Here is a 27363-nt window from a genome sequence, read left to right on the forward strand (position 1 = left end):
GTACCTCTGCCACCTCCATAAAAACTGGTTCCCTCAGATTCTGCCCCTTCAGCTGGGGCCCCAAAGTGCATACGCCTGGAGAAGATCAGAACTCAACCTGCACACAGAAGCCAAGCCCAGTTGAACCTGCAGTTTGGAGCCCAGCCACTCAGCCAAGCCTACGGTCAACCCCCAGACCTATGAGAAATGAATGTTTACTGTGGCAGGTTGCTGCCATTTTGTGGTTGTTTGTTATGGAGCAATCACTGATAGGCCAGGGGTTTCCAAACTGGCAGTGTATGTGAATTACTTAGACAACTTTAAAGTAAATAAGGGATGCTTGAGCTTCCCCCAGAATTCCTGGAATCGTATTCCGAAATCTATATTCTTTTAAAACTGACTGGGTGATTTAAAAAATATATATGTATTTTTGGCTGCTTTGGGTCTTAGTTGCGGCATGCAGTGAGCAGGCTGAGTTGCTCTGCAGCATATGGGATCCCAGTTCCAAGACCAGGGATTGAATCTGCACCCTCCCCCCCGCCCCCCGCAACTTCCACTGGAAGGTGGATTTCTAACCACTGAACCACCAGGGAAGTTTCCTCTGGATGGTTTTCATGTAGTGAGTTCCCCACTCTTTTGCTGGCTGAGTGGGTCACCAAAGTTAAGGCATGTGATGGGGATTCTATTAGATGACCACTAAGATTTTTTTTAACTTTAAAAATTTATTGCGGTATAGTTGCTTTACGTGTTAGTTTCAAGTATATAACAGATTCAAAATTTTTATAGATTTCATTTAAAGTTATTATAAAATGTTGGCTATATTCCCTGTGCTGTTCAATATATCCTTGTAGCTTATTTATTTTATGCATGGAAGTTTGTACTTCTTAAGATCTTTTTTCCTCTCTGAGACTGAATGATTGAAGTCAGAGGACTCCTGTTTCTGAAGTACAATCCTTTTCAATTTGAAAACTTCTGAGAAATCTGTGTTAAATTTTTCTTACCTGATTTGGAGAAAGATGCAGAAATAAATGATCTGTGATTTAAGGCCATAGGGTTTTTGGTTTTATTTAAGGATTGTCTCCTCATAGTATTTCTTCCTGGACTATGGTTAGCAGTCAAATGAAAATTAAAAGCAGAAGACTGGGGTTTGGAGAGCCAAACACATGGCAGGAAAAAATCACTGGGGAGGTCATGTTTAATGGAGAAGCTGTTGAAGGAATGGTTTGAGAAGGAGCCTTTAGCTGTGGCTTGGCAGTCAGGAACTCGAGATCACACCTAATGCAGAAGCTAGTTGAATTTCAGCTGTAATAACTGCCATGCCACAGCCCAGTTTAGAGGTTTGAGGCCATCTTAATAAAATGTTTCAAATGTGAATTTATATAAAAAGCATGATGAACATATATTTTAAAAGAAAATAGCTTTTTAAAGTTTTAACAAAAATTTTCATTGAAAAAAATTCAAAAAACACAGACAAGTATAAAGGACAGGGGTCTTATTCATCAGCTCACTTTTTAGAGATAACCACTGCTAATATATCACTATATTCTTCTGAACTTTTTTTTCCTATATACACACATGTCTATTTAATAAAAATAAGATTTTCTTACACATACTCACTGGTATCCTTTTTCGGTGTCAGTAAACACTGATCTAATCATCATTGCTAAAGCTGCATAATACTCCATTGCAAAAAGAGGTACCATACTTTAGTTCCCACAGATGGACATTAAGTTGATATTTACTATTATAAAAAGGCTGTGATGGATATTCATATAGACATTTTGTGCTCTTGTCCAATTATTTCTTTAGGATAAATTCCAATTCTTGGAATTGCTAGATTAAAGGATAAATGTTTTAATGGTTTCTGATACATAGTTGAATTGCTCACCTCAAACATAAATTAATAAAGCAAGGTTTTGTCATTTCTTTTGGGCTTCCCCTGTGGCTCAGCTGGGTAAAGAATCCGCCTGCAATTCTAGAGACCAGAATTCGATCCCTGGGTTGGGAAGATCCCCTGGAGAAGGGACGGGCGATCCACTCCAGTATTCTGGCCTGGAGAATTCCATGGACTGTATAGTCCATGGGGTAGCAAAGAGACACGACTGAGCGGCTTTAAGTTTGTCATTTCTCTCTTTTAGTCATCATCAGGAAAAGAAAGTTTGTCGGCTTAATCTGCCTTTTACTACTACTGGGTTTAAATATCTTTTTATATATTTATTGTCTGTATTTAATCTGAATAAGACATTAGCGCCCCATTTTTTTTTTTACCTCTATCAACCTTTTATTCCTGATTTATATTAAGTGTTGTCTCCTATTTACAGTGATTATCCCTAGTGTGGTTTTGCCTGTGGCAGCTTTCCACACATTAAAAAATTTTATGAGTCAAATTCATCAGTTTTTCAACGAGATTTATAAATTCCTTTTGAGGTGAGAGGCAGCATAATAGAATGAAAAAAGTAGAGGAATTTCAAACAGTTCAGTCCATCATCTTATTGCTGTGGCTGGGTCTCACTCATTTCGCACAATGTGGTAGGAAGAGCACTGGGTTGGGAGTCGGATCACTTCTCTCTGGCTCTCAACTTCCTCCTCTGTAGAAGAGGGATGAGAGTGAAAACTCCTTTGTAGGGCCGTAAGAAAGAACTGGAGGGAATTTGAGTCCTATCTAAATATTAGCTATTCTTAGTGGGAGAGGGCAATACAGAATTTTAAAAACTATTTTAAATTCAGTTGGTGTTTGTGGGAATAGGGTAAGGGTGAGGATCCCAGTAATTCAGCCATTTACCCCCATCTCTAAGAACGACAAAGCTGGAGTCAGAACGTGAGTTCTAATTCTGGGGTCCTGCCCGTTTTCCTCGTTAGGTGACCTTGGACAAGTCACCTTCACTTCTCCCCGGCTCAGTTTCTTCACCTAGGGAATAGCTATATAATAGCCCACCTGCCCTTTTCCCCGCCAAACTGCTGGGCCAAGGAAACGCTTCAAAAACGCTCACAAAAGGGCGGCAAAAACGTCTGTCAGGGTAAACGCCTTCGGAGCCTGCTCGGCGCCCGCCTGCCCCGGGTGGCTGGACCGAAGGGCGGCCGCGCCCCCCAACCCCCGCCAGTGCTCCCGCCCCGCCGCAGGAACAATAGCTCCCCCGGAGGCGGCGCCGGCCGCGGGCGGGGGCGGAGCTGCGGGCGCGGGCGCTAGGGGTGTGCGCGGGGCGGGGTCGCAGCCACCCCTCCCGCCGGCGGCTCTGTCACGCGCCCCGCACCGGGCGGGCCGGGGTCTTTGTGACGCGGCGGCGACGGCCGCGGACACAAAGGGAAGGCGAGGAGTCGAGCGAGGGGCTGGGCCTGACCCTGCCCCGCGACCCCCGCCCGCCGCGCGCGCGCGCCCGCTCGTTCCCCGGCATCGGTCTCCCCGCGCGGGCTCGCCCGCTCGCGCGCACTCGCCCCGACCCTCCGACTCCGTCCCGAGCGCGGCTGGCCCGGGCCTGGCGGGCGCTGCGGGTGGGGCGGGGATGCTGAGGGGCAGCTCCCCGGCGCAGCGGCGCGGCTGCTAGGAGGCGCCGAGGCAGCGGCGGGGCTCCCGGCGTGCGGCTGGATGCCCCGGGCCTGCGGCTCCCTGCGCTTCCCGCCGTCCAGGGGCGCCAGCCATGGGCGCCGTGGCCGCTGAGGCGCCGCTCCGGCTGCCGGCCGCGCCCCCGCTCGCCTTCTGCTGCTACACGTCGGTGCTTCTGCTCTTCGCCTTCTCTCTGCCCGGGAGCCGCGCGTCCAACCAGCCCCCGGGTGGCGGCGGCGGCGGGGACTGTCCCGGCGGCAAAGGCAAGAGCATCAACTGCTCAGGTAGGACCGGCCGGAGCGCGCCTCTGCGGCCCCTCCTTCCTTGCGCCCCCGCGCCTCCTCCCGCCCGGTCCCCGCGACGCGGCCCGGCCAGGCCGGGGCGTGGGGGTCCCGGGAGCCAGGCCGAGGGTGAGCGAGGGCGCCGGGCGGGGCGCGAGCGCGCGATGCGGGCTTGGGGACCCGCGTGGGGCCGGGGAGTGGCCGTGCGTGCGTCCGTGTGTGCCAAGTGGCTGGGCGCGGGCGGCCGGGCGTGTGGGGAGGGGATGAGGCCGGGTCGGCAAGTGGGAGGCAGCCGGCTGGGGCTCCCGGTGTGGTCGTGGGTGTGCACGCGGGAGCGCATGTTTGTGTTGTGAAGGCTCAGGGGAGGGAGGGGGGCGGCCCCAGGCAGGGCTTTTCTGTGTGCTTGTGTGACGATGAGGGGCCAGGGGAGTGACCGTGCGCTGGGGAGGTTCCTTCTTGGGGGGCACTGGGTTCTTTAAGGGGTCGTGTGGGAAAGGGGAGCGGCTGGCCCAGAGGTCGCAGATCGGCCATGGAGCGTGACTGTGTGTGTCTTTTGGGTTGAGAGGTGGGCGCTCCGGGCTCGGAGTGACCCCGGGTCTGTGGATATGAGCAGGGAAAGTCCTGGGGCCATGGAAGTGACCCTCTGTTGTATGCGTTGTGCTGGGTGAAGCCAGGGGCTCAGGGATGTGCCGGGGTATACATTGAGGAGGAAGGAAGGGGGTCCTGGAGTAAACCCCGTGTGTATGGATTGAGAGGGAGGTTAGCTAGGGAATCGTCATGCTGTGTAGGATGTGGGTAACAGAAAGAGGTAATTAGGTCTCCAGGAGTGCCTCTATGTAGAAAGGTGTGCCCCGGGTTAAGCTGGTGTGTGAAGAGGGAACCGGTTCCGAGGGAATGGTCCTGTGCTTGCGTTGGGCTGTTGTGCAGGAGGGCTTGGAGATTGGCAGCCACGGGAGCAAGGGAGTGACCTCTCCCCTCTCGCCAAGGCCGTCTGCCCCCCCCTCCCACAGCTGGTGCAGACAAAGGGCTTGCTGGGGCTGTAATGGACGAGACTGGGGAGGAGGGGATCCTGGCAGTAAAGTTCCCTCTTCCTTTCACGACGGGTCCCAGAGGAGCCCTGGGGCAAGGAGAGGCTTCCAGGTCTCATTTAGGGGTGCGTAGGTCCTCCTGGAGCTGGCCTGGCAGATGCTGGTGATCATAAGCCACAGCCTGGCTAACTTGCCTTCTATCAGTTCTCATTTTCCACTAGTGTTTTTTAAATCAAGGGTGGGAGCAGAGGCATGGAGGTCGGGGGTGGGGCTGAAGAGAGATTGGACATCAGGTCACAGAGAATCCTTTGGTTAGCCTGCCAGACAACCTTTGTACCCAAAGGGCTCTTGAAAGGGGCATTGTTTCTGGGGGAGTGAGGGAGCAAGTGGGGCTCAGCACAGATGTTTTTGCTACCCTAAATCAAGAAAACCTTTGGCCTGCTGTTTAGGTTTGAAGGTCTGAAATCTTTTAGTAATTTTCATAATGGCATATTTTATGATGGGGGAGGGGTTATGAGCGCAGTAAACAATAGCATGTCCATTAAAAGCTTTTCCATCCATGTAATAACTTTTACTTTATTTTTCTAATGTTAAGTGGAATAGGGGATAATGCTTTAATACATAATCACACTTTAATGGTTAAGAATAAAAGTCATTAGTATGTTACCATGCGCTTTTGTAACAAATATTGGCTACCAAACTTCTAAGTGATCACACCATGTCAAAATATTTTATGGGATAATGTACTGTGGTTATTTGTTCTTGCTGAGCTAATTTGTCCTTAGCAAAATAAAGTATGTATTGATGGATGTTTTTTGGGTATGCTTGCTAACTCTGGTGGATAGTACAAGTTTTAAAAAAAGACATAGAGGGCTGAAAACCCACATGGTGTGGAAAAAAGGAACGATTTGGGGGTTGTGGCCTTTGCTAGGCAACTATATGATTTGGAGCAAGTTACCTAATTTTCTTAATTTACTCTTTTGCTAAAGGGATTTGGATTTAATAATATCTGAGCCTTATTTAAAGGGTATATTGATACTTTGATATGTATACCAATAAATTAAGCTTATTACATAAAATGTTTCTAATGCTAAGATATACTTGAATAACTCTGGGTCTAAAACTAAGAGTTCTAACTAAATGGTATTTGTAGATTCTTGTAGTAATTGTTCCTAGGATGAAGATCTGGGAGTAATTCATATGGAAAATAATTTTTTTAGAGTTGATTAATTAGAGAGCTGTAGTACTGCAGTTTGGACATTTGTTGTTGTTGCCATTTAGTTGCTAAGTCTTGTCTGACTCTTTTGTGACCCCATGAACTATAGCCTGCCAGGCTCCTCAGTCCATGGGATTTCCCAGGCAAGAATACTGGAGTGGATTGCTATTTCCTTCTCTACGGGATCTTCCTGACCCAGGGATCAAACCCGTGTCTCCTTCATTGGCAGGCGGATTTTTTACCACTGAACCACCAGAGAAGTCCAGTTTAGACATACAGTTCAGTTCAGTCGCTCAGTCATGTCTGACTCTTTGCAGGTCTGGACTGCAGCACGCCAGACGTCCCTGTCCATCACTAACTCCCAGAGTTTACTCAAACTCATTTCCATTGAGTTGGAGATACCATAAAACCATCTCATCATCTGTCGTCCCCTTCTCCTCCAGTCTTCAATCTTTCCCAGCATCAGAGTCTTTTCACATGAGTCAGTTCCTTGCATCAGGTGGCCAAAGTATTGGAGTTTCAGCTTCAGCATCAGTCCTTCCAATATTCAGGACCAGTTTCCTTTAGGATGGACTGGTTGGATCTCCTTGCAGTCCAAGGGACTCTCAAGACTCTTCTCCAACACCACAATTCAAAAGCATCAATTCTTTGGCACTCAGCTTTCTTTATAATCCAACCCTCACATCCATACATGACTACTGAAAAAACCATAGCTTTGACTAGATGGACCTTTGTTGGCAAAGTAATGTCTGCTTTTTAGCATGCTGTCTAGATTGGTCATAACTTTTCTTCCAAGTAGCAAGTATCTTTTAATTTCATGGCTGCAGTTACCTCTGCAGTGATTTTGGAGCCCCCAAAATAAAGTCTGTCATTGTTTCCACTCAAACTACTGCACAGTTGCACTCATCTCACACACTAGTAAAGTAATGCTCAAAATTCTCCAAGCCAGGCTTCAATAGTATGTGAACCCTGAACTTCAGATGTTCAAGCTGGATTTAGAAAAGGCAGAGGAATCAGAGACCAAATTGCCAATATTGGTTGGATCATCGAAAAAGCAAGAGAGTTCCAGAAAAACATCTACATCTGCTTTATTGACTATGCCAAAGCCTTCCACTGTGTGGATCACAACAAACTGTGGAAAATTCTGAAAGAGATGGGAATACCAGACCACCTGACCTGCCTCCTGAGAAATCTGTATGCAGGTCAAGAAGCAACAGTTGGAACTGGACATGGAGCAACAGACTGGTTCCAAATGGGGAAAGGAGTACATCAAGGCTGTATATTGTCACCCTGCTTATTTAACTTCTATGCAGAGTACATCATGAGAAATACTAGACTGGATGAAGCACAAGATGGAATCAAGATTGCCGGGAAAAATATCAATAACCTCAGGTATCAGATGACACCACCCTTATAGCAGAAAGTGAAGAAGACCTAAAGAGCCTCTTGATGAAAGTGAAAGAGGAGAGTGGAAAAGTTGGCTTAAAACTCACCATTCAGAAAACTAAGATCATGGCATCTAGTCCCATCACTTCATGGCAAATAGATGGGGAAACAGTGGAAACAGAGACTTTATTCTTTGGGGGGGCTCCAAAATCACTGCAGATGGTGACTGCAATCATGAAATTAACAGACGCTTGCTCCTTGGAAGAAAAGTTATGACCAACTTTGACAGCATGCTAAAAACTGGAGACGTTACTTTGCCAACAAAGGTTTGTCTAGTCAAAGCTATGGTTTTTCCAGTAGTCATGTATGATGTGAGAGTTGGACTATAAAGAAGGCTGAGTGCTGAAGGATTGATACTTTTGAATTGTGGTGTTGGAGAAGACTCTTGAGAGTCTTCTCTCTCTTGGACAACAAGGAGATCCAACCAGTCCATTCTAGAGAAAATCAGTCCTGAATATTCATTGAAGGCCTGATGCTGAAGCTGAAACTCCAATACTTTGGCCACCTGATGCGAAGAAGGGACTCATTTGAAAAGACCCTGATGCTGGGAAAGATTGAAGGTGGGAGAAGAAGGGGACAGCAGAGGATGAGATGGTTTTATGGCATCACTGACTCAATGCACATGAGTTTGAGTAAACTCCGGGAGTTGGTGATGGACAGGGAGGCCTCTCATGCTGCAGTCCATGGGGTTGCAAAGAGTTGCAACATGACTGAGCGACTGAACTGTTTCCACTGTTTCCACATGAGTGCAGCATTTCTCATGATGTATGCATCTATTAATGCAGCTTGAGATTGTGCATTGTTTTTTTTTTTTTTAAGTAGCTTTATTACCCAGGCATTTCCCACATAAACTGGTTTACTTCTCTACATGTTTGAATTTTAAAATCTAAATACTGGCCTTGACTACCTGTTTATTTTCATTTGGGGTTTTTGACCATTGTTTTAACCTATTCTGACCTTTCTGAAAACTGATTCTGTCAGGCTCTGTGAGTTGGCTCACAGCCCTGTGGCCCTTGTAAATGTGAGGAGAAAGTCTGCGGCTTCATTAAATTAATAGAAGTTGTTTAGATCATGGAAAAGTATGGAACTCTGTGATATTTTACTGTAGACTTCTTTCCAAATTGGTTGATGTTGATACATTAATCAGCCGGATGTTCAACCAGCTATGTATCTTCCTAGTTGTATATAACAGATTTTTTAGCTTCTGCTGTTAACATTTTCCCAATTTGTTCACCAGTCTATCATTTAGAAGATTCTGTCAGATTGTCTTGTTAGAATGAGTATATATATATATATCTGTATCATCCCTTTTCCATTCTTAGTAGTCATATCAAAAAGCAAATGTCTATAGTCTGCCTTAATTGAGAGCCCATGGTGGCTTTTTCTTTTCATTGTGTTAAAAAACTTACTGACCCATTCTAGAGTTTTTCAGTGGATATGTGGCAGCTTTACCTATGGATGTTTTTTCTGGGTTTGTTTTTTCTTTTTTGAAAATTGAGAATGCATTCTTTCCTTTCTGGTCTTCTGGCATCTTATCAAGATAGCTTAGATAATCAGTAGTCAGATCTTAAAAGTTTTTTTCAGCATTATGGAATGTGATTTGTTTGGACCAGAAGCAGATTCCTTTGAACTAGCTCTGTATTCCATTAATGTCTGCTTTCCATGTCGCTTCCCTTAGATGGTAGCTCCCTTCTTTCAGGGTCTGCCTTCCCAGTTTTTGAAGGTCCTGTTCTTTGGTGAAGATTACTAAAGCAGAGAAGAAACTGAAAGGGTCTGCATGTCCCTGTCGCCTCTTGATGTTACAACATCTTTGCTAAGCAATGAGCCCTTTGTTTATCTCTTCTTGTTCGAAACAAGCCCTTTTTTTTTTTAAAAAAAAAGTTGTTCTCTTGTCTAAGTTTTCTACTCGTTCTAGACTTTATACTTACTGATCGTTATCTTGTTGTTTGTGCTTGCTGTTTTTTAATAATTTTATTGATTGTTTTTGTTTTTGGCCGCGCTGGGTCTTGGTTGCTGCGCAGGCTTTCCTCTAGGTGCAGTGAGCTGTGGCTACTCTCCATTTGAGGGGCACGGGCTTCTTGTGGTGACTTCTCTTGTTGCAGAGCACAGGCTCTAAGGTGTGCAGGCCTCAGTAGTTGCGGCTCCCTGGCTCCAGCACAGATTCAGTAGTTGTGGTGCACGGCTTACTTGCTCCACAGCGTGTGGGAACTTCCCGGATCAGGGATTGAACCTGTGTTTCCTGTGTTAGCAGGCAGATTCTTTACCACTGAGCCTCCAGGGAAGCCCTGTACTTATTATTTTAAAAAATCTACCTTACTAGAGAGGTTTCATGTTCATCCAAAGAGAAAAATGTTTGGAAATACATGATTTATGTGAAGAAAAATTAACCTTGAGCCCAGGAGACCAGGTGACCTTAGCCATGCTGCTTTTTTTTTTTTTTTTTTTTTTCATTTGTAATGTGAAGATCATGATAACAGTCCTTTTTGGCTCTAGGGTGTTAGAGAAGAACAAATGAGGCTAAACATGTGAGACAATGCTATTTTAGGGATTGGGGTTAAAGAGAAAGAAAAACATTTAAAGAGACCAGCAAGCTGCATTGGTGAGAAATGTAAGGTGGAGAATTTGAAGTAGGTTTTTAAAGTGTCACAGAAATCCAGATCCTTTGATTGTGGTGTGGTTAAGAATGATATAAATGGTTGATACAAACTTTGTATTAAAAGAAGTTTCTCATTGAGAAATTAAGGAAACAATCCCATTGACCATCACATCAAAAAGAATAAAAATACCTAGGAATAAATCTACCTAAGGAGACAAACGATCTATATTCCAAAAACTCTAAGATGCTAATGAAAGAAATTGAAGACGGCACAAACAGAGGGAAAGATAGACGGTGTTCTTGGGTTGGAAGAATCAATATTGTTAAAATGACCATTCTACCCAAGGCAATCTGCTGTCAAATTACCAATGCTATTTTTCACAGAGATGGAACAAAAACTAAAAAAATCTGTATGGAAGACTTCCCTTGTGGTCCAGTGGTTAGGAATCTGCCTGCCAATGCGTGGGACACTTGTTTGATCTCTGGTCTGTGAACTAAAATCCCACATGTCTCACGGCAGCTGAGCCCCTTGCACCTTAGACCCCGTGCGCCCCCACAGGAGAAGCCACTGCAGTGAGTAGCTTGTGCTCCCCGACTAGAGCAAGCCCGTGCACAGCAGTGAAGAGCCTGGGTGTTACAAGGACAGCCCGGCACAGCCAAAAGTAAATAAATAAAGAAATACGTAAATGAATAGATGTTTAGAAAAATCTGTATGGAAACATAAAAAACTCCCAATAGCCAAAACAACGTTGAGAAACAACGGGATCGGGGGACGGGCAGAGAAAACCAGCTCCCTCACTTCAGACTGTACTACAAAGCTACAGTAATCAAAAGTGGATGCTACTGGCACAAAAACAGACATATTAGATCCATGGGATAGGATAGAAAGCCCAGAAATAAACCCACACGCTTACGGTCAAATAATCTAGGACAAAGGAGGCGAGAATACACAGTGGAGAAAAGACAGTCATCTTCACTAAGTGGTGCTGGGAAAACTGGACACCCACATGTAAAAGAATGAAATTAGAGGGAATTTCCTGGTTTGTCCAGTGGCGCTTTAACTACCAGATCCTGCGTTTGTTCCCAAGTCAGGGAACTAAGATCCTGCAAGCTGCACAGTGCTGCAAAAAAATAAATGAAAGAATGAAATTAGAACATTCTCTAATAACCATATACAAAAATAAAAGTGGATTAAAGACCTAAATATAAGAGCAGATACTTTGATATTTATAGAGGAAAACATTGGCAGAGCGCTCTTTGAGATAAATTGCAGCAGTATTTTTTTGGATCCATCTCCTAGAGTAATGGAAATAAAAGCAAAAGTAAACAAATAGGAAGTAAGGGCCTTGTTAGTGGCAATTCAGGATTTTGGGGAATAAAAAGTTAAGTTTTTGTAATTGGTATAATATTTTGATCAGGACATCTCTAAATCCCTGGTATGTAATATGTGAGTGTTGAACCTTGATTGAGTACCTGCTTCAGTCAGTTCAGTTCAGTTGTTCAGTTGTGTTCAACTCTGCGACCCCATGAATTGCAGCATGCCAGGCCTCCCTGTCCATCACCAACTCCTGGAGTTTACCCAAACTCACATGCATCGAGTCGGTGATGCCATCCAGCCATCTCATCCTCTGTCGGCCCCTTCTCCTCCTGCCCCCAATCCCTCCCAGCATCAGGGTCTTTTCCAATGAGTCAACTCTTCACATGAGGTGGCCAAAGTACTGGAGTTTCAGCTTTAACATCAGTCCTTCCAATGAACACCCAGGACTGATCTCCTTTAGGATGGACTGGTTGGATCTCCTTGCAGTCCAAGGGACTCTCAAGAGTCTTCTCCAACACCACAGTTCAAAAGCATCAATTCTTCGGTGCTCAGTGTTCTTCACAGTCCAACTCTCACATCCATACATGACCACTGGTAAAACCATAGCCTTGACTAGATGGACCTTTTTTGGCAAAGTAATGTCTCTGCTTTTGAATATGCTGTCTAGGTTGGTCATAACTTTCCTTCCAAGGAGTAAGTGTCTTTTAATTTCGTGACTGCAGTCACCATCTGCAGTGATTTTGGAGCCCAGAAAAATAAAATCAGCCATTATTTCCACTGTTTCCCCGTCTGTTTGCCATGAAGTGATGGGACCGGATGCCATGATCTTAGTTTTCTGAATGTTGAGCTTTAAGCCAACTTTTTCACCCTACTCTTTCACTTTCATCAAGAGGCTCTTTAGTTCCTCTTCACTTTCTGCCATAAAGGTGGTGTCATCTGCATATCTGAGATTATTGATATTTCTCCCGGCAATCTTGATTCCATCTTGTGCTTCTTCCAGTCCAGCGTTTCTCATGATGTACTCTGCATATAAGTTAAATAAGCAGGGTGACAATATGCAGCCTTGACGTACTCCTTTTCCTATTTGGAACCAGTCTGTTGTTCCATGTCCAGTTCTAACTGTTGCTTCCTGACCTGCATACAGATTTCTCAAGAGGCAGATCAGGTGGTCTGGTATTCCCATCTCTTTCAGAATTTTCCACAGTTTATTGTGATCCACACAGTGGAAGGCTTTGGCATAGTCAATAAAGCAGAAATAGATGTTTTTCTGGAACTCTCTCACTTTTTCCATGATCCAGCGGATGTTGGCAATTTGATCTCTGGTTCCTCTGCGTTTTCTAAAACCAGCTTGAACATCTGGAAGTTCATGGTTTACGTATTGCTGAAGCCTGGCTTGGAGAATTTTGAGCATTACTTTACTAGTATGTGAGATGAGTGCAATTGTGCGGTAGTTTGAACATTTTTTGGCATTGCCTTTATATGTTCTAATATACTAGATATTAAGGGAAATATATTAGAGGTCATCCCTGCCTTCAAAGGCCTTATATTCCAACAGAAGTGGTTGGTTAACCTCTTAAAAATATATGCAGGAAATTTGTTTAGTACATCTGGGCTTTCTCCCCTTTTCCCCCACTCCCTCAATAATAAGCATTATTGACCACTGACAGCAGCAATGAAGTTTTTAAAAGGTGTACAGTTAAAGTAATTTTAGTATAATTATAAAGTCATACAACCATCACCACTATCTAATTCCAGAACATTTCACTCTCCCCAAATCCTGTACTTATTAATGGTGATTCCATATTCCTCTTCACCCTGCCCCCTCCCCCCTTCCCCCAAGCCCTTAACAACTACTAATCTTTTTCCGGACGTTATGGATCTGCCTATTTTGAACATTGCATATAAAGGGCATTGTATAGTATGTGGCCTTTTGTGATTGACTTCTTTCACATGATTTTTTCAGGGGTCATCCATGTTATAGCATGTATCAGAACTTGATTCCTTTTTATGGCTGAGTAATACTCTGTAGTATGGATATATGTGGCCCCTTTTTGCTTTTCCATCAGCTGATGGGCAGTGGGCTGTTTCCACATTTTGGCTGTTATGAATAATGCTGCTGTGAACATACATGTACAAGTTTTTTTGTGGACCTGTGTTTTCAATTCTCGTTTAACGTTTTGAGAAATTGGCAAACTGGTTCCCAGAGCTGCAACCATTTTAGATTTTCGTCAACAATGTACAAGGGTTCCAATTTCTCCACATCCTCTCCAACACTTGTTACTATCTTTTTGATTATAGTTGTTCTAGTTGGAGTCCTAATTGAAGTTGTGGATCAGTGAGGTTTTGATTTGTGTTTCCCTAATGACATTGAGCACATTGTGCTTAACGGCTATTTATATATTTTGTTTGGAGGAATTTCTCTTCAGATCCTTTGCTGAGCTTGATTTTAACCTTCTGTATTAAATATTCCCTTAGTGAACTATATTATCCAAATCCTACAGCTTACAGATGCTCCAGTGGTAGGTTTGCTCTGGTTTGTCTGTGTATTGTTTGATTTCTCTGCTTACCAAGAATCAGTTGTGTTTGTTCTCAAGTTTATTTATACCAGTGGTATAATAAATATTGCTCAATTAATAGGCACAGATGATACAGCAGTGAAGAAAACAGACAAATAAATATTAATAAATATTACTCAAATAGATGAAATGTGAATGCAAAAAGCAGCTGTTTTTATGAATTTGGAAAGACTTGATAAAGGCATGAAGCTGAAAGAATTGCCTTTCAATGAATTAAACTGTGGTCAGTTCAACCAAAACAGATTGGGGAAACCTTACAAATCTGGGAGGATTCTACTCCTAGAAAACTTTGCAGATAGTTAAAAGTCTTGTTCTACTGTGAAAGGGAGGAAAATGGACATTGTAGATAATGGATTATGATTGTGGTTTATCCAAGGAAGTGGAGAGCTGCGTTTGGCAGACCCATACTCAAAGAAAAGGTCTTTTTTTTTTTTTAAAGAAAAGGTCTTGATGCTATAATATATTGGGAAATGAATGTCCATTTATACGTTTGAAGTTTTAAATGGTTGTAATATGTATGTGTCATTTAAAAAATGATTCCTTGCTCTACCTGACTTTTATGATTAATTCATCAGTGAAGGTTTCCACTATATGAGGTGTGCCCTAAGGAAGATACTGATACAGTGTTAAGGGAATTAATAATTCCTATTTCTGGGAATCAAAAAATAATTCCTATTTTCCTGAATAAGTGGCTGTCGAACTGGGCTTTATGGGCAGAGTAGAATGTCAGCCCAAAACACCAGCCACACTTTTGCCTGAGGCCTTTGTTGTTGACCTTCCTTTTGCTTGGAACCTTCTTGTCCCAGTTATTTATCCCCTAGCTCTTTCTCATCTTCAACTTCACTTTCAAAATGATGCCTTAAAATTGCAACCTTTTCTGCCTCCCACCCCTTCTTCCCTTCTCATACCCGAATCCTCCTTTGTGGTTTTTTTCTGTCTCCAAAGCACCTTTTTCTCTGTGACCTAATATGAAAAGTTGTGTTGGTCGCTCAGTTGTGTCCCACGCATTGTGCGACCCCGTGGATTTTAGCCCACCAGGCTCCTCTTCATGGAATTCTCCAGGCAAGAATACTGGAATGGGTAGCTATTTCCTTCTCCAGGGGATCTTCCCAACCCAGGGATAGAAGCCAGGTCTCCTGCATTGCAGGCAGATTCTTTACTGTCTGAGCCATGAGGGAAGCCTGTGACCTATTACACATGTTATTCTCTGACGACTCTGTGTAGATCCATGAGGGCAGGGATTTTTGTCTTTTTTTTGTTCACTGCTGTGTCATCTATGCCTAGAACTGTATCTGACACAAAATTAGGTGCCCATCCTATATTTATTTGTGAAGTTAATGACTGAAAGAATGTAGAAACTGAGGAGAGTTGGAAAGAGTGTTCTCTAGGCTATTGGAATGGCGCTGGAATCCAGCTACAAAGATGGGGAAGCGAGGGGACTATTTGGGGATACTGGGCTGTGGGGATGAAGGCAGGAGATGAGTCTAACATAATTGCCGCTGTATTAGAGGAAGGCCTTGAAGGCTGAACTGAAGGTTTGACACTTGCTCTGAAGAGAAAGGAAAGCTTTTAAAGCATTGAGTGACATTGTGGTTTTAGAAAACAAAATCTGGAATTGAAAGGGAGAGGAGACGAGACTTGGGGCATGGTGAAAGATGACAGTGGAAATGAGAACTCAGAGGATTTGTGTGGCTGCACTTTATGTTTAGAAATTGAATTGGTTGTTAACCATTTGAAAATCCTGAGGTGTCACTTGAAAATCTTGAGGTGTCACTTAAAAATCTGCATTTTGGTCTGCCTTTTCTAAACTTCCCTAGTTTACCAACTGGCTCAGTTGGTAAAGAATCAACCTGGAATGCAGAAGATCCTGGTTTGATTCCTGGGTCGGGAAGCTCCATTGGAGAGGGATAGGCTACCCACTCCAGTATTCTTGGGCTTCCCTTGTGGTTCAACTGGTAAAGAATCTGTGTGCAATGCAGGAGACCTGGGTTCGATCCCTGGATTGGGAAGATCCCCTGGAGAAGGGAAAGGCTACCCACTCCAGTGTTCTGGCCTGGAGAGTTCAATGAACTGTATAGTCCATGGGGTTGCAATGAGCCCCTACACAACTGAGCGGCTTTCACTTTCACTTTTTGAATTTGGAGGTATTGATAGCATTAGGCTCTTTCCACATGCCAGAAATTCTCCAGAGCTGTCTAATGGGGCATCAGCTCTTCAACTTGTTAGGCCCTACCCAGCCATCCTTTCACTGACCTTTTTCTCCCTTAGCTTCTGGATCACCTCATAGAGGTGGCAGGATGAATTGTGATGTTCTTGATACGGGGTGGAGAACCTGTTTGGAGGAGGGTCAAATTGGTGTGTAATCCTTCCTTCATTGCTGTTGCTCACAACCACCAAGTTGAATGTAAATCCTTTTTTCTGCAGTTTCCGGCCCTTTGCATCTGAGCACCTCTCCTGCCCGTACTCCTTGCAACTTCTGCTTTATTCTGTCCTTTCCCATCTCAAATCTTGCCTTGAATCCGCCTCCTACCTCTTCCTATTTGAAAACTACCCTGCTATCATCTCTGACTGTATACCAATTTCCTTGAAATGTTCTCTGATGATATTTGTATCATATTTAGTTTTCCTTCATCAGTTTTATGTCTTAGTACTTCCCCTTTTTTCAGATCAGATCAGATCAGTCGATCAGTCGTGTCTGACTCTTTGCGACCCCATGAATCACAGCACGCCAGGCGTCCCTGTCCATCACCAACTCCTGGAGTTCACTGAGACTCACGTCCATCGAGTCAGTGATGCCATCCAGCCATCTCATCCTCTGTCGTCCCCTTCTCCTCCTGCCCCCAATCCCTCCCAGCATCCGAGTCTTTTCCAGTGAGTCAACTCTTCACATGAGGTGGCCAAAGTACTGGAGTTTCAGCTTTAGCATCATTCCTTCCAAAGAAATCCCAGGGCTGATCTCCTTCAGAATGGACTGGTTGGATCTCCTTGCAGCCCAAGGGACTCTCAAGAGTCTTCTTCAATACCACAGTTCAAAAGCATCAATTCTTCAGCGCTCAGCCTTCTTCACAGTCCAACTCTCACGTCCATACATGACCACAGGAAAAAACATAGCCTTGACTAGACGAACCTTTGTTGGCAAAGTAATGTTTCTGCTTTTGAATATGCTATCTAGGTTGGTCATAACTTTCCTTCCAAGGAGTAAGCGTCTTTTAATTTCATGGCTGCAGTCACCATCTGCAGTGATTTTGGAGTCCAGAAAAATAAAGTCTGACACTGTTTCCCCTGTTTCCCCATCTATTTCCCGTGAAGTGGTGGGACAGGATGCCATGATCTTTGTTTTCTGAATGTTGAGCTTTAAGCCAACTTTTTAACTCTCCACTTTAACTTTCATCAAGAGGTTTTTGAGTTCCTCTTCACTTTCTGCCATAAGGGTGGTGTCATCTGCATATCTGAGGTTATTGATATTTCTCTCGGCAATCTTGATTCCAGTTTGTGTTTCTTCCAGTCCAGCGTTTGTCATGATGTACTCTGCATATAAGTTAAATAAACAGGGTGACAATATACAGCCTTGACGAACTCCTTTTCCTATTTGGAACCAGTCTGTTGTTCCATGTCCAGTTCTAACTGTTGCTTCCTGACCTGCATACAGATTTCTCAAGAGGCAGATCAGGTGGTCTGGTATTCCCATCTCTTTCAGAATTTTCCACAGTTTATTGTGATCCACACAGTGGAAGGCTTTGGCATAGTCAATAAAGCAGAAATAGATGTTTTTCTGGAACTCTCTCACTTTTTCCATGATCCAGCGGATGTTGGCAATTTGATCTCTGGTTCCTCTGCGTTTTCTAAAACCAGCTTGAACATCAGGAAGTTCACGGTTCACATATTGCTGAAGCCTGGCTTGGAGAATTTTGAGCATTACTTTACTAGCGTGTGAGACGAGTGCAATTGTGCACTAGTTTGAGCATTCTTTGGCATTGTCTTTCTTTGGGATTGGAATGAAAACTGCCCTTTTCCAGTCCTGTGTCCACTGCTGAGTTTTCCAAATTTGCTGGCATATTGAGTGCAGCACTTTCACAGCATCATCTTTCAGGATTTGGGATAGCTCAACTGGAATTCCATCACCTCCACTAGCTTTGTTTGTAGTGATGCTTCCTAAGGCCCACTTGACTTCACATTCCAGGATGTCTGGCTCTAGGTCAGTGATCACACCATCGTGATTATCTGGGTCATGAAGATCTTTTTTGTACAGTTCTTCTGTGTATTCTTGCCACCTCTTCTTAATATCTTCTGCTTCTGTTAGCTCCATACCATTTCTGTCCTTTATCAAGCTCATCTTTGCATGAAATGTTCCTTTGGTACCTCTTATTTTCTTGAAGAGATCCCTAGTCTTTCCCATTCTGTTGTTTTCCTCTATTTCTTTGCATTGATCGCTGAAGAAGGCTTTCTGATCTCTTCTTGCTATTCTTTGGAACTCTGCATTCAGATGTTTATATCTTTCCTTTTCTCCTTTGCTTTTCTCTTCTCTTCTTTTCACAGCTATTTGTAAGGCCTCCCCAGACAGCCATTTTGCTTTTTTGCATTTCTTTTCTATGGGAATGGTCTTGATCCCTGTTTCCTGTACAGTGTCATGAACCTCATTCCATAGTTCATCAGGCACTCTATCTATCAGATCTAGGCCCTTAAATCTATTTCTCACTTCCACTGTCTTTCCCTTTTTTTCTCTTTCTAAAGTCTTGAGGAAGAAACAGAACTTTGTTTGTATTTCCTTAAGACCACAGGCATTTATGATAAATTTCCTCTCCTTGTTGTATAGCTTAGGAATTTAGATGTTACTGATAGATTGTTTCGTGGTTTTGCATTATGGCCTAAGAATGTGTTACATAATTCTAGGTTTTCATATAAGAATTAGGTGGGGAATTCCCTGGTGGTCCAGTGGTTAGGAGTCCATGCTTTCAGTGCTGAGAGCATGGTGTCAGTCCCTGAGAGCAAGGTCTCACAAGCAGCACAGCGAGGCCAAAAAAACCAACCAACCAAACAAACTAGAAATTAGGTGTCTCTGCATTCTAGTATGAGAGCTCGTTTTGTGAAAGATACTTATACCTCAGAAAAGAAAGTGTTATTTCCTTAGCTTCTTAGTCCCCTATTATGTAACTATTAATTTTACTTAAAGTTTAAAACATTTTCTGAATTTCAAACTTAGAAATAAATTGTAGTAGTATACCCAGATTTTCCAGTTAAGGTTTCACCCCATTTGCGGTATCATAGTCTCTTTATATATATAAATCTGCCTATATCTATGTATTTCTATCTACTTAGATCTGTATCTCTATTTTATCTGTGTTGTGTGTGTTGTGCTTAGACGCTCAGTCATGTCCAACTCTTTGCACCCCATGGACTGTGGCCCGCCAGGCTCCTCTGTCCAAGGGGGTGCTCCAGACAAGAATACTGAAGTGGGTTGTCATGCCCTCTTCCAGGGGATCTTCTCAACCCAGGGATCGAACCCAGGTCTCCCTCATTGTAGGCGGATTCTTTGCCATCTGAGCCACAAGGGAAGCCTGATATTTTATCTGGTGCTGCTACTGCTAAGTCACCTCAGTCGTGTCTGACTCTGTGCGACCGCATAGACGGCAGCCCACCAGGCTTCCCCGTCCCTGGGATTCTCCAGGCAGGAACACTGGAGTGGGTTGCCATTTCCTTCTCCCATGCATGAAAGTGAAAAGTGAAAGCAAAGTTTTATCTATATCTATCTAAATCTTTCTTTTCTGAACCTGACTCTGCCAAGTTGGCCCCTACCAAAGGAAATGGTTTAATTTATGCTTTATATCAGTTTTATTCTTTTAATACTTTGTGTTGTCATCTATTGTGAATGAAATATTGAAGCCTTCAATTATACTAAAAGTTTATTTTTTTTTTATTTTTTTTTTTTTATTTTATTTTTAAACTTTACATAACTGTATTAGATTTGCCAAATATCAAAATGAATCCGCCACAGGTTTACATGTGTTCCCCATCCTGAACCCTCCTCCCTCCTCCCTCCCCATTAAAAGTTTATTTTTGTATCATTTTTATATATTTTTGTTCTATTTGGGACACATACATTGAATAGTTTTTGTTTCATTTTTTTTGTTGTAATTTTTATTTTTGTGTAAGATAGATCTGAAGAATCTCCTGAAGTCGTAATATTGCCTATTCGGTTTTGGATTTGTGTGTGTCTTTTAAGTGTTGGGATTGGTTTCATAGTGTAGATACAGACCATTCTGCTTTCATAGCCTATTTACATTAAGTGAAGTGATTATGATATTTGTGATAACCCTCTATTAATGTGATTATCTTTTAAGATGTAAAATCCAGTTGTTTTTAGTATAGCTGCAAAGTTGTACAACTGTTGCCATGATCAATTTTGGAACATTTTTGTCCTTTCCAAAGAAACCTCATATTCTGTAGCAATCACTCCCCAAACCCCACTCCCACAGCCCTAGGAAACCACTAATCTATCTTTTGCTGTAGATTTAACAGTTTGGGACATTGCATATAAGTGGAATCATACAATATGTGGCGTTTTGTGATTGGCTTCTTTCACTTAGCATACTATTTTCAAGATTCATCCGTGTTGTAGCATGGATCAGAATGTCATTGTTTTTTATGAGCAAATACTGTTCCATTGTATGGGTAATACCATGTTTTGTTTATCCATTCATCAGCTGATGGACATTTGACTTGTTTCCACTTTCTAGCTATTATGAATAATGCTGCTGTAAACATTCATGTACAAGTTTTCCTGTGGACATATGTTTTCATTTTTCTTGGGAATATACCTAGGAGTATTAATAGCATTACTGGGTCACATGGTAAGTCTATGTTTAATATTTTGAGGAACTGCCAAGCTGTTTTCCAAAGTGCTGCATCATTTTACATTTTCAGCGGCAATGTCTGAGGATTCAAATTTCTCCACATTCTGGCCAACACTTGTTTTTGTCTTTATTATAACCAACCATTTTTAAGTTCATATATATTATTCCCCATTTCCTTATGCATGTGATTTCTTTCAGTTCAGTTCAGTCCCTCAGTTGTGTGCAACTCTCTGTGACCCCGTGGACTGCAGCACGCCAGGCCTCCCTGTCCATTGCCAATTCCTGGAGTTTACTCAAACTCATGTCCGTTGAGTCGGTGATGCCATCCAACCATCTCATCCTCTATCGTCCCCTTCTCCTCCTGCCTTCAATCTTTCTCAGCATCAGGGTCTTTTCAAATGAGTCAGTTCTTTGCATCAGGTGGCCAAAGTATTGGAGTTTCAGCCTCAGCATCAGTCCTTCCAAAGAATATTCAGGACTTATTTCCTTCAGGATAGACTGATTGGATCTCTTTGCAGTCCAGGGGACTCTATAAAGAGTCTTTTCCAACACCACAGTTCAAAAGCATCAGTTCTTCGACACTCAGCTGTCTTTATAGTCCAACTCTCACATCCATACATGACTACTGGAAAAACCATAGCTTTGACTAGACGGACCTTTGTTGGCAAAGTAATGTCTCTGCTTTTTACTATGCTGTCTAGGTTGGTCATAACTTTTCTTCCAAGGAGCAAGCGTCTGTTAATTTCATGGCTGCAGTCACCATCTGCTGTGATTTTGGAGCCCCCCCCCACCCCAAAATAAAGTCTGACACTGTTTCCACTGTTTCCCCATCTATTTGCCATGAAATGATGGGACCAGATTCCATGATCTTAGTTTTCTGAATGTTGAGTTTTAAGCCAACTTTTTCACTCTCCTCTTTCACTTTCAAGAGGCTCTTTAGTTCCTCTTCACTTTTTGCCATAAGGGTGGTATCATCTGCATATCTAAAGTGATTGATATTTCTCCCAGCAGTCTTGATTCCAGCTTGTGCTTCATCCAGCCCAGCATTTCTCATGATATACTCTGCATATAAGTTAAATAAGCAGGGTGACAATATACAGCCTTGACGTACTCCTTTTCCTATTTGGAACCAGTCAGTTGTTCCATGTCCAGTTCTAACTGTTGCTTCCTGACCTGCATACAGATTTCTCAAGAGGCAGATCAGGTAGTCTGGTATTCCCATCTCTTTCAGAATTTTCCACAGTTTATTGTGATCCACAGAGTCAAAGGCTTTGACATAGTCAATAAAGCAGAAGTAGATATTTTTCTGGAATTCTCTTGCTTTTTTGATGATCCAATGGATGTTGGCAGATCTCTGGTTCCTCTGCCTTTTCTAAAACCAGCTTGAACATCTGGAAGTTCATGGTTCACGTACTGTTGAAGCCTGGCTTGGAGAATTTTGAGCATTACTTTGCTAGCGTGTGAGATGAATGTAATTGTGCAGTAGTTTGAACATTCTTTGGCATTGTCTTTCTTTGGGATTGGAATGAAAACTGACCTTTTCCAGTCCTGTGACTACTGCTGAGTTTTCCAAATTTGCTTGCATATAGAGTGCAGCACTTTCACAACATCATCTTTAAGATTTGAAATAGCTTATCTGGAATTCTATCACCTCCACCAGCTTTGTTCGTAGTGATGCTTCCTGAGGCCCACTTGACTTCACATTCCAGGATGTCTGGCTCTAGGTCAGTGATCACACCATTGTGCTTATCTGGGTGTGAAGATCTTTTTTGTACAGTTCTTCTGTGTATTCTTGCCACCTCTTCTTAATATCTTCTGCTTCTGTTAGGTCCATACCATTTCTGTCCTTTATCAAGCCCATCTTTGCATGAAATGTTCCCTTGGTATCTAATTTTCTTGAAGAGATCTCTAGACTTTCTTTGCTGCTGCTAAGTCGCTTCAGTTGTGTCCGACTCTGTGCGACCCCATAGATGGCAGCCCACCAGGTTCCCCCATCCCTGGGATTCTCCACGCAAGAACAGTGGAGTGGGTTGCCATTTCCTTATAAAAAGACTTTCTTTAGTAGCATGTAAATTTCAGTTTTTATAAAAGCCGGTTTGGGAGATAATGTCAACCCATTTACCTTGTCCTGCTCACCCTCCCCTTTTTTTGCATTGTTAGAAACATTGTTTTAACAGAACTGTTTTCATTATTTCTACTATTAGTTCCGTTATTAGCTTCTCTCAGTGGAGAACTGAAACATTTAGCAGTTGGCATACTACTTTTCTTGTACACTGTGAAATTCTATTTAAATTTAAATTAAAACTCTATTTGCTTTTACTTTTAGATGATTTACTGTTAATCTTTTGTTACAGTTTGAATCTATTCCTTTTTTATAAGTGTCATGTATTTTTCATGGCTCAGTAGTTTCATCATTTTTTGAAAAGTCATTTCAGGTTCTAAAGTTCTTAGCGTATTCTTCTGCCTTCAGAAACTTTGGCAGGTATTACATTTTCAACCATGGCTCCATTCCTCCTATTTTTTGTGCAAATATTCTCTGAGTCTTTTCCATGGTTAAAAAAAAGGAAAAGGAACAAACTCCACACCTTTTTTCTTTATTATAAAAGTAGTATTTGTTTGATGTAAGAAATTTGAGGAATATGAAAAATTGTACAGAGACATCTGTGATAATTGCCATTCTCCTCTTAATGTATGTTATAATGTTTGTGCTGAAATTATTTCATTTATACCAAAAAAGTTTAAACTTTTTTCTTTTTTTAAAAAGTATTTATTTTTATTTGGCTGCATAGAGTCTTAGTTGTGGCACATAGGGTCTAGTTCCCTGACCAGGGATTGAACTCAGGCCCCCTGTATTGGGAGTGCAGTCTTAGCCACTGGACCACCAGGGAATTCCCTGAACTTTTTTCTTGATGTTAATGTTTGCTTTGGCGTGTTCTGTTTAACCTGGAGCCACTACTGTTCACAGATCAGATCTTTTGGAATTTTAAGTTCAGCTTATTTTTTTGTCAGCTTTTGTATAATATTATTTTACAAGTGAATCTAAACTGCTGATATTTCTTTTTCAGTTCTGTTGTTCATAGCCTTGTTGTATATTTAGATTCTCTATTGTTCACATGTCAGCTCAGTCTTTATTATTTTTCTTCATAGATTTTTTTTCCTCTATAAAGTGGTTTGAGATGTTTCTTAGGTTGTGCAATTATATTTACTATTGTTTGCTTCAAGTTCAGACCATAAGTGCTTCCTGAGTGAGTGAAAGTCGCTCAGCCATGTCCGACTCTTTTCGACCCCATGGACTATACAGTCCATGGAATTCTCCAGGCCTGAATACTGGAGTGGGTAGCTTTTCCCTTCTCCAGGGGATCTTCCCAACCCAGGGGTCAAACTCAGGTCTGTCACATAGCAGGTGGATTCTTTTACCAGCTGAGCCACAAGGAAAGCCCAAGAATACTGGAGTGGGTAGCCTATCCCTTCTCCAGTGGATCTTCCTAACCCAAGAATTGAACCAGGGTCTCCTGCATTGCAGGCAGATTCTTTACCAACTGAGCTATGAGGGAAGCAAGTGCTTCCTAATTACCATTTAATTAAACTTAGTTTTTTAAAAAAGATTATTCCTTGTTTTACAAAATGGGGTTTAAGGTTAGGGTTGTGTCAAAGTTTTGGTTTTGATGGTTTCACCCAATGGGGAGAAGTATCCTTGATAGTTTCCGGTGGTCTTTTGTAAAGATGTCTTTTAATCTTTTTTAATCTCATGAGGGATTATTATACCCACTTTTACTCTAGGGAACTGGGGTTTCTCAGATTTAGTGCTTGGCCAGTTTCGTGTAGTTACTTAATCAAATAGTTAAAACTCCAAATCTGGAACTCTTTCTATTAATAATAATGCCCCAGAGTTTGTGAAGTCCTTTTAAAATAGTTAACATCGGGCTCTTTAGTGGTAAGTTGCAGGTTCTTTTGTAGATTTTTGTCTCTGTGGGTGACATCTGGGTTCTGGCTACCTCCCATTCCATTTGGTATTGCAGACACTAAGGAATAATGGTTAGAAATAGAACTAGAAATGGGAATTGCCTGGTGGTCCAGTAGTTAAGACTCAGTGCTTTCACTGCTTTGGGCCCAGGTTTGATCTCTTGTAGTGAAACTAAAATCCCACAAGCTACGTGGAGTAACAAAAAAAAAAAAAAGAAATAGAAATAGAAGGGTGTTTTCTTGTGTTTAGATTTATTTGTTGATATTTCAAAATTTTTGATGTAGGAACTATACTGAATGTACTTTCAAAAGTTAAAAATACTTACATAAACATGTATATGTTGCAAAATATAAATTACATTATAACTCTATGGTTTTATTTTTTAATTTTAGTTATTTTAAATTATGAAAGCATGATAACACATTTATAGGAGACTTGGAAAATACAGAACAAGGTTACATGTAGTTCTACTATTAATTATATAGTTTTATAATCTGCTTTTTGCACTACACAGTGGATCTCAGTCCTTCCATAGATATGTATTTCTGTCATGTACTTTCATGGCTGCATAGTATTTCATCAATAATTTATGTAATTAATTCCCAACAGGTGGACACTTAGGTTGTTTTCTACTTTGCTATTATATAAAAAAGCTGATGTTATCAGTCTTGCAGGTACACTTTTGTATGTTTTGTCTTCTATCCCTATCATAATTTCCTAGTAATAGAGTTGTGGGGTTTAGACATAGAGACAGTTTAGATTTCCATATATACTGACACGTTTTCCTATGAGAGGTTCTGCCAGTTTATACTCTTAAAGTTGGTTTGAATGCTCATTTTCCCCATCTTCTCCAGAGCTGGTATTAATAATAAAAAAACAACCAGCAGACATTTAACATTGCACTTCTGATGTGTCATGCACTGCTGAGTGCTTTCCCTATCTTTATTTAATCCTTCATCAGCATTATGAGATGGGTGCTGTTATTGTCCCCATTTCGCAGGTGAGGGAATGGAGGCTCAGAGTGGTAAATTACTAAGGTGTTATATACTTGGTAAGTGACAGAGGCAGCAGAGGCAGGATGCTGATCTAGGAGGTCTGATTCTAGAGTCTGCCTGTTAAACAGCAAATTATATTCCTTGTTCATCTTTTTCAAAATTTAGGTGACATGATTATTTTCTCTGATTTTTGAAGTTTTTTATTCTTTATTGAGATGTAATCCACATAACATAAAGGTCACCATTTTAAAGTATACAACTCAGTGGTTTGTTAATATATTTAGTGTGTTATGCAACCATCACTGCTACTTACAATATAATTGCAAAGCATTTCCATCGCTCCTAAAAGAATTTCCATACCTGTTAGCAGCACCAATACCCCTCTTTCCTTGTCTCCTGGCAGCTGTATAGAGGCTTCAGCTTCAGTTTGTGGATCTGTGAGAGGGAAGCACCCAGGTTTGCCAAGCTAGTCAAAAAATAGGAGTAAGGGAGAAAGTGTCCAAATTTGAGATCTTTGGTAGGACTAGAAAGACCCTGGGTACCATTAATACCCAGCTTGAAATCTAGGTATTTTCTCTTATCATGGAATAGGTTGTCCTCCCCATCACCTTGCCTGAAGCATCCTGACATTCAGGCGTTTAGAACTGAAATAGGCAGCAGGAAATGACTGTAGGTGTTTGATTGGAGGACTGACATGGTCAGAATGGTGTTTAACAAAGGGTGGTTTGGCAGTAGTGTGCAGAATCGGATGAAAAACATTGGAGTCAGATAGATTGTGTGGCACATGTGAATTTCTTTCATTTTATATAGCTTAGAGATCTTTTAGTCATCTCTTCTGTGAATGCTGTTTAATATTAATGTAAACTGTTTTTGGTTTTATATCATGAAATATTGAGCACAGTTTATTTCCCCCCAATATCTTTATAGCAGAAGATAACTCATGTAATATTATTAATTTAGTAAACAAGTTGAAGAGAATTTAATTCCTAGTTCATCTCACTTGCTGAGACTGAAGTCAGCATTTACTAGATAGATCTGTTGTTTCAGTTTTCAATGACTTGTGTCATTACAGGTATCTCTAAGATTGGTCTGGGAAAGGAAAGGAAGTGAATCTTTGTTGTATACCTTGTTCTAGGCACTGTTGATTTTTATTTTTTATTTTTTTTAAATTTTATTTTATTTTTAAACTTTACATAATTGTATTAGTTTTGCCAAATATCAAAATGAATCTGCCACAGGTATACATGTGTTCCCCACGATGCAGGATACTGGATGCTTGGGGCTGGTGCATTGGGACGACCCAGAGGGATGGTATGGGGAGGGAGGAGGGAGGAGGGTTCAGGATGGGGAGCACTGTTGCTTTTTAATACGTTATCTCATCTAATCATTACAACATCTAGGGAAGGTGCTGCTACTCTAAAATGTGAAGAACTAGCCTGTGAACCTGGACTGTATTGGCCCTCAAACTTATGCTTTGTCCATTGTATGGCAAACTGTGTCAGGGGTTGTTTGAAATAACATTGACTTTTTTCTCCAGTGCTCAGTTGTGTCCAGCTCTTTGCCACTGCATGG

General features: G+C 42.0%; 1 protein-coding gene across 2 annotated transcripts in view; it reads left to right on the forward strand.

Annotated features, from left to right (window-relative positions):
• Nucleotides 1-3416: 3416 nt before the first annotated feature.
• Nucleotides 3417-27363, forward strand: part of TMEFF1 (transmembrane protein with EGF like and two follistatin like domains 1) — a 101288-nt gene continuing 77341 nt past the window's right edge. The window contains exon 1 of one of the 2 annotated variants that reach the window (XM_025282140.3): nucleotides 3417-3804. In XM_025282140.3, the coding sequence (XP_025137925.2) occupies nucleotides 3615-3804 (190 nt within the window). In that variant the 5' untranslated portion in view covers nucleotides 3417-3614. The remainder of the gene's footprint in view (nucleotides 3805-27363) is intronic. The other variant, XM_025282139.3, reaches the window with a different exon arrangement.

Source organism: Bubalus bubalis, chromosome 3 (assembly GCF_019923935.1).
Source record: "Bubalus bubalis isolate 160015118507 breed Murrah chromosome 3, NDDB_SH_1, whole genome shotgun sequence".
NCBI classification, from domain to species: domain Eukaryota; kingdom Metazoa; phylum Chordata; class Mammalia; order Artiodactyla; family Bovidae; genus Bubalus; species Bubalus bubalis.